This window comes from Procambarus clarkii, chromosome 35 (assembly GCF_040958095.1).
Source record: "Procambarus clarkii isolate CNS0578487 chromosome 35, FALCON_Pclarkii_2.0, whole genome shotgun sequence".
In the NCBI taxonomy this organism is placed as follows: Eukaryota; Metazoa; Arthropoda; class Malacostraca; order Decapoda; family Cambaridae; genus Procambarus; species Procambarus clarkii.
This window is the reverse complement of record NC_091184.1, coordinates 38,667,713-38,675,496: the sequence shown is the minus strand read 5'-3', so window position 1 is coordinate 38,675,496 and position 7,784 is coordinate 38,667,713. Positions and strand designations below refer to the sequence as shown.

Here is a 7,784-nt window from a genome sequence, read left to right as displayed (position 1 = left end):
TACTGGAGTTGTTTAACCAAAGATCAGGAGCAGAACGACATTTTGTGACAACATATTCCCGATCCTACTTTAACCGATAGTGGTAAAAATAATCTTGATTTGTTGTAAAATTATTGTCTGAAGAATTTTGTCAATAACTAAAAGCAGAGACACTGATTAATAGTTCCCAATAGTGCTCTTCCTTCTATGGACTAGACATATTACTTCAAGTAGGCGCAATAGGTAGAGGTGTTGATCGGCCCAACTGGCCCATCTACGACCGGCCCAACTGGCCCATCTACGACCGGCCCAAGTGGCCCATCTACGTCTAGTGATGTAAACACGTTGTGGATTTCGTCTTATGTAATAACCGCAGCTTTAACACAGTTCAGGGACTATGCTACTGATGTTTTCGTTCTGGACAAGGGACCTGCACCCAAGGAGAAAACCCTTCATTCATTAGGTAAACTTTTTACTGATGGGTTGGTGCCGGTTGTATCTTCTCGCTGTGGAGTATCCATGCCGCCACTCTTCTTACCACTACCAGACTTTGCAACCCATTCTTCCTAATGCAAGAATTTTCCTGTTTCTGATTCTCATGGAAAGATAGGTCACGTTTAAACATCTTTCATATGACGATATGATCCTCTGTGAACACTCATCTTGTGAGCAGAATTGTATCCTTGAGGCATACAATGTCTGTGGGCATGTCTTGTGGATGTGGGCATGTCTTGTGGATGTGGGCATGTCTTGTGGCTGTGGGCATGTCTTGTGGATGTGGGCATTTCTTGTGGCTGTGGGCATGTCTTGTGGCTGTGGGCATGACTTGTGTCTGTGGGCATGTCTTGTGTCTGTGGGCATGTCTTGTGGGTGTGGGCATGTCTTGTGGCTGTGGGCATGTCTTGTGGCTTTGGGCATGTCTTGTGGCTGTGGGCATGTCTTGTGTCTGTGGGCATGTCTTGTGTCTGTGGGCATGTCTTGTGTCTGTGGGCATGTCTTGTGGCTGTGGGCATGTCTTGTGGCTGTGGGCATGTCTTGTGGGTGTGGGCATGTCTTGTGGGTGTGGGCATGTCTTCGCCCACAGCTGCCACCAATCAACGAGTCATATCATGGCAGGTCAGAAGGCTTAGCAAGACACTGCCAATGAGGTATATACTTGTGCCGGAGATCAAATATGTGACTAATGTAATCATATGCTTCTCTTCTCATGTCGCAATGGAGGAAGACATTCTATTCACTTGCTTGTATCTCTCTTTTTGACTCTTTCTTTCTCTCACTCTCTCTTATATCTCATTTTAATAAAGATTATTATCTAATTATTGCAATAATTCAATAATTAGGTTTAGTGTTTTAAAAACGTTTGGCAGAAAACGTTATTTTATATCAGTTCATATAAACGCTGTGGCCCTCACAAGCATAACAACTTTTAAACATTCTCAAAATCACGATTATAAACGTAATTTAAAACGTAATAAAAACGGAAAAATCGTTTTTTTAAACGTATTAAAAACGAAAATAAATGTTGCTGGATCTCGTATCTTTCTCTCTCATTACTGTCCCATCTCTCTGTCGTTACTCTGTCTTTCTCTCGTTACTCTCTTATTTCTCACTGATTTTCAATATCATTCCTTTTACTGTCTCATCTCTCTCTCCAATTACCCTCCCATCCCTCTCTCTCATTATTCTCCTCCTCTGTTTCATTACTCTTCCATCTTTCTTTCAATCTCATCATCTTTAACCTATTTATCTTTCATCTTTCTCATTACTCTCGCATCTCTCATTAATCTTCCATCTGTGTCCCATTTCTCTTCCACCTCTCATATTTCCTTTCTCAATCTCCCTCCCATTACTCTCTCATCTCTTCCATCTCCTATTTCTTTGACCTCACTTCTTCTCTATTTTCCTCTCTTCCCCCTCCATCTATCCCTCTGTCTCCCATTCCCACCAGCCTCTCACCACTTTCCTCTGTTCCCCGCTCCCTCTCTCCCTTCCTCTCACCCTCACCATCTTTTCCCTTCCACTGTCTACCCCTCTCCCACTCTCTCTCCCAGCCTCTGACATTGTCCCTCACCCTCATTACGGGGGAGAGAGCTTCATAATACATTCACCAACGCTGAAAAAATGGCTGACAGCCAAGGAGAGTTTTGACTCGACAACAAAAGGGATCAGGAATTATAAAAAGCCGATGCTGTCAACCTCTGGAGTAGCCTAGCGAGTGTCTGCGAGAGCAGCCACGAGCCTTGAAGCAGGCTGCTGTAGGCTGCTGTAGGGTCTGGCGAATATCTGGGGGAGCAGCCACGAGCCTTGAGGCAGGCTGCTGTAGGCTGCTGTAGGGTCTGGCGAATGTCTGGGGGAGCAGCCACGAGCCTTGAAGCAGGCTGCTGTAGGCTGCTGTAGGCTGCTGTAGGGTCTGGCGAATGTCTGGGGGAGCAGCCACGAGCCTAGAAGCAGGCTGCTGTAGGCTGCTGTAAGGTCTGGCGAATGTCTGGGGGAGCAGCCACGAGCCTTGAGGCAGGCTGCTGTAGGCTGCTGTAGGGTCTGGCGAATGTCTGGGAGAGCAGCCACGAGCCTTGAGGCAGGCTGCTGTAGGCTGCTGTAGGGTCTGGCGAATGTCTGGGGGAGCAGCCACGAGCCTTGAAGCAGGCTGCTGTAGGCTGCTGTAAGGTCTGGCGAATGTCTGGGGGAGCAGCCACGAGCCTTGAAGCAGGCTGCTGTAGGGTCTGGCGAATGTCTGGGGGAGCAGCCACGAGCCTTGAGGCAGGCTGCTGTAGGCTGCTGTAGGGTCTGGCGAATGTCTGGGAGAGCAGCCACGAGCCTTGAGGCAGGCTGCTGTAGGCTGCTGTAGGGTCTGGCGAATGTCTGGGGGAGCAGCCACGAGCCTTGAAGCAGGCTGCTGTAGGCTGCTGTAAGGTCTGGCGAATGTCTGGGGGAGCAGCCACGAGCCTTGAGGCAGGCTGCTGTAGGGTCTGGCGAATGTCTGGGGGAGCAGCCACGAGCCTTGAAGCAGGCTGCTGTAGGGTCTGGCGAATGTCTGGGGGAGCAGCCACGAGCCTTGAGGCAGGCTGCTGCAGGCTGCTGTAGGGTCTGGCGAATGTCTGGGGGAGCAGCCACGAGCCTTGAAGCAGGCTGCTGCAGGCTGCTGTAGGGTCTGGCGAATGTCTGGGGGAGCAGATACGGATCTTGTGGCAGGCTGGTGCGGCCTGCAGACTAGCCATGTCGAGGAACCTGCGCGCTTTATGCAGGATTGTGAAAAATAAAGTAGGTACATTGAAGCAAGCTGCAGGCCTGGTCACGCCGCGAGAACTTAGACGGTTGGGCTAAAACTAGGCGAAACCTGAGTTAGGAAAAATAAATACTTTACTAATTATAATAGTATTAATACGATTACATATTTTCACAAGCCGTGTCTTAGGTATTAATAACGTACCTTCTTGAGGTTATCTTGAGATGATTTCGGGGCTTTAGTGTCCCCGCGGCCCGGTCCTCGACCAGGCCTCCATCCCCAGGTAGCAGCCCGTGACAGCTGACTAACACCCAGGTACCTATTTTACTGCTAGGTAACAGGGGCATAGGGGTGAAAGAAACTCTGCCCATTGTTTCTCGCCGGCGCCTGGGATCGAACCCAGGACCACAGGATCACAAGTCCAGCGTGCTGTCCGCTCGGCCGACCGGCTCCCTTACATAGTTGTAACAAGGGCACAACTACCCCGCTACTGTAGTGTCACATGTAGTCAAGCTCACCCTTCACCAGACATCAGTGCTCGCTGGCCTCAGACTTCACCCGCTGAAGCACCTGACTTCATCTCCAGCTTAATTCTCAATGGAGGATTTTCATGATTTAAATTTTCTGGGATAAAATTGGCGTGGAGATATTTAGTGATGGCAGCAGTACCTGTATGAGAAGTATTGTCATCAGTGGTAGGGATGCTTCAAGCAAATTAAGTTTATTATTAATAAAAAGAGACCAGATATTACCCCTGACGAAGTCTTTAAATGTTACTCTCTGCTTAATACTGAATATATAATTCTGACCAAATAATGCTGAACAAATAAGGCCTAATTACGTATAAATATTTGAAGAGCAGAGATGCATGATATGCGCTGAGCGCAAACGATGTAGTTAGTGCTAAAGATGCCATACATGGTCGATGTTTAGGACTTGTCAAACTTAATACTCACACAGTTTATGGGAGGAAGATTATAAACACATGCCCCATACACTTGGACCACTTGAGCCTGGAAATAAGTAGCAGATCACTGTAGTTCTACCAGATCACTGTAGTTCTACCAGATCACTGTAGTTCTACCAACCAGGCCACCAACACCAACAATAAGGCAGGACTCTACAGACACACACCACTTGTATCCAACAGGAATTCTCTCTATATCTAGCTATCTCTTCCTACGTATAGACACACACACACACATCTATATATATATATATATATATATAGATATATATATAGATATATATAGATATATATATATATATATATATGTGTGTGTGTGTGTGTGTGTATATAAGTATCCACTATGAAAATAAACCGAACGTTCAGAACGTTTTTGTGTTTCAACACATTATCAAGAAAATACAATAGAATACTGTATCAAGTATACAGTATACCACTGTATCAAGTATACAGTATACCACTGTATCAAGTATACAGTATACCACTGTATCTGTAAGTCTCTTACCCATGTGTATGGGCAAGAGACTTACAGGAACCAGTCGTAGAGGAAATGTGAGCACTGTGGAGAAATACCTGACAAACTCCTGGAACATTACCTAACACAGTGCACAGTTACAGCCACAACAGACCCCTGGAACATTATCTAACACAGTGCACAGTTACAGCCACAACAGACCCCTGGAACATTATCTAACACAGTGCACAGTTACAGCCACAACAGACCCCTGGAACATTATCTAACACAGTGCACAGTTACAGCCACAACAGACCCCTGGAACATTATCTAACACAGTGCACAGTTACAGCCACAACAGACCCCTGGAACATTATCTAACACAGTGCACAGTTACAGCCACAACAGACCACTGGAACATTATCTAACACAGTGCACAGTTACAGCCACAACAGACCATTGGAACATTATCTAACACAGTGCACAGTTACAGCCACAACAGACCTCTGGAACATTATCTAACACAGTGCACAGTTACACATTGGTAACACGTCACCAATGACGCAACACGTCACCAATGACGCAATGTCACCAGTGACGCAACACGTCACCAATGACGCAATGTCACCAATGACGCAACACGTCACCAATGACGCAACGTCACCAATGACGCAACACGTCAGCAATGACGCAACACGAATTTTCTCTCCCGAAAGCGTCGTGGGATTTCTAATTGTGTAGATTTTATTTCATTAAACAATTAAATTGTGAAGCAGAGTTGACGCAGTAGTTGCGTCACTGGCGACGCTTATTGGCTCTCTCAAAAGTGGGTTCAGCTTCGCGTAATAGTTCGTTAAGGCGGAGAGTCAGGCGGCCTTAATTGCCTTGTTTGCATTTGTATCCGCATTCCGAACGTCTTTAGTTGCCATTCCCGGGATCGGCTTGGTGGCCCATGGTGACCCATGGTGACCCATGGTGGCCCATGGTGGCCCATGGTGGCCCATTGTGGCCCATGGTGACCCATGGTGGCCCATGGTGGCCCATGGTGACCCATTGTGGCCCATGGTGACCCATGGTGACCCATGGTGGCCCATGGTGACCCATGGTGGCCCATGGTGACCCATGGTGACCCATGGTGACCCATGGTGACCCATGGTGACCCATGGTGGCCCATGGTGGCCCATGGTGGCCCATGGTGGCCCATTGTGACCCATGGTGACCCATGGTGACCCATTGTGGCCCATGGTGACCCATGGTGGCCCATGGTGACCCATGGTGGCCCATGGTGACCCATGGTGGCCCATGGTGGCCCATGGTGACCCATGGTGGCCCATGGTGGCCCATGGTGGCCCAAGGTGGCCCATGGTGGCCCAAGGTGGCCCATGGTGGCCCATGGTGACCCATGGTGGCCCATGGTGACCCATGGTGACCCATGGTGGCCCATGGTGGCCCATGGTGACCCATGGTGGCCCATGGTGGCCCAAGGTGGCCCATGGTGGCCCAAGGTGGCCCATGGTGGCCCATGGTGGCCCATGGTGGCCCATGGTGACCCATGGTGGCCCATGGTGACCCATGGTGGCCCATGGTGACCCATTGTTGCCCATGGTGGCCCATGGTGACCCATTATGGCCCATGGTGGCCCATGGTGATCCATGGTGACCCATGGTGGCCCATGGTGACCCATGGTGGCCCATGGTGACCCATTATGGCCCATGGTGGCCCATGGTGGCCCATGGTGACCCATTGTTGCCCATGGTGGCCCATGGTGACCCATTGTGGCCCATGGTGACCCATGGTGGCCCATGGTGACCCATGGTGGCCCATGGTGGCCCAAGGTGGCCCATGGTGACCCATGGTGGCCCATGGTGATCCATGGTGACCCATGGTGGCCCATGGTGACCCATGGTGGCCCATGGTGACCCATTATGGCCCATGGTGGCCCATGGTGGCCCATGGTGACCCATTGTTGCCCATGGTGGCCCATGGTGACCCATTGTGGCCCTTGGTGGCCCATGGTGATCCATGGTGATCCATGGTGATCCATGGTGACCCATGGTGGCCCAAGGTGGCCCATGGTGGCCCATGGTGGCCCATGGTGGTCCAAGGTGGCCCATGGTGACCCATGGTGGCCCATGGTGATCCATGGTGATCCATGGTGGCCCATGGTGACCCATGGTGGCCCATGGTGACCCATTGTGGCCCATGCTGATCCATGGTCGCTCATGGTGGCCCATGGTGATCTATGGTGACCCATGGTGGCCCATTCCCCACCCCACACACCATCCCCCACACCACACACCATCCCCCACACCACACACCATCCCCCACACCACACACCATCCCCCACACCACACACCATCCACCACACCACACACCATCCCCCACACCACACACCATCCCCCCCACACTACACACCATCGCCCACACCATCCCCCACACTACAGTCTCAACTCTGGTGCCAACGTACTCAAGGATGGTGATAAAGGGCCGCGTGGCTGATGAAAGCTGTTCCATTTCTGGTATGATGGTGGGTACTGTGTGGTGATGAGTATGATGCTGGGTACTGTGTGGTGATGAGTATGATGCTGGGTTCTGTGTGGTGATGAGTATGATGCTGGGTACTGTGTGGTGATGAGTATGTGCATACTAGCGTATAACCCGTTATGGTCCTCCTCGCCTCGTGGCTCTGGGCTCCACGCCTCTCACAGACATGTGTTGTATCTTGGCGAGATCTGCTCTGAGATCTGGTTTTCTCTACCTTGAAGATGTGCTGGTGCTTGTTTGGACTAAAATGTGCGCTTATCTGTATGGTTGCTTGTGTGTGTGTGTGTGTGTGTGCGTGTGTGTACTCCCCTAGTTGTGTTTGCGGGGGTTGAGCTCTGGCTCTTTGGTCCCGCCTCTCAACCGTCAATCAACAGGTGTACAGATTCCTGAGCCTATCGGGCTCTATCATATCTACACTTGAAACTGTGTATGGAGTCAGCCTCCACCACATCACCCCCTAATGCTTTCCATTTGTCAACCACTCTGACACTAAAAAAGTTCTTTCTAACATCTCTGTGGCTCATTTGGGCACTCAGTTTCCACCTGTGTCCCCTTGTGCGTGTTCCCTTTGTGTTAAATAGACTGTCTTTATCTACCCTATCAATTCCCTTCAGAAT

General features: G+C 50.1%; 3 protein-coding genes across 3 annotated transcripts; all 3 read right to left on the bottom strand.

The window, feature by feature from the left end:
• Positions 1 to 596: 596 nt before the first annotated feature.
• On the bottom strand, positions 597 to 1,049 carry LOC123752624 (uncharacterized). The gene has a single exon (XM_045734661.1). It carries the CDS (start codon positions 1,047 to 1,049, stop codon positions 597 to 599), a length of 453 nt encoding a protein of 150 aa, XP_045590617.1.
• Positions 1,050 to 5,489: 4,440 nt separating this feature from the next.
• On the bottom strand, positions 5,490 to 6,317 carry LOC123752622 (mucin-1-like). Its single transcript, XM_045734659.1, has one exon. The coding sequence runs from the start codon at positions 6,315 to 6,317 to the stop codon at positions 5,490 to 5,492; it is 828 nt and encodes a 275-aa protein (XP_045590615.1).
• A 9-nt stretch (positions 6,318 to 6,326) lies between these two features.
• Positions 6,327 to 6,857, bottom strand: LOC123752623 (splicing factor 3B subunit 4-like). The gene has a single exon (XM_045734660.1). It carries the CDS (start codon positions 6,855 to 6,857, stop codon positions 6,327 to 6,329), a length of 531 nt encoding a protein of 176 aa, XP_045590616.1.
• Between the last annotated feature and the right edge of the window lie 927 nt (positions 6,858 to 7,784).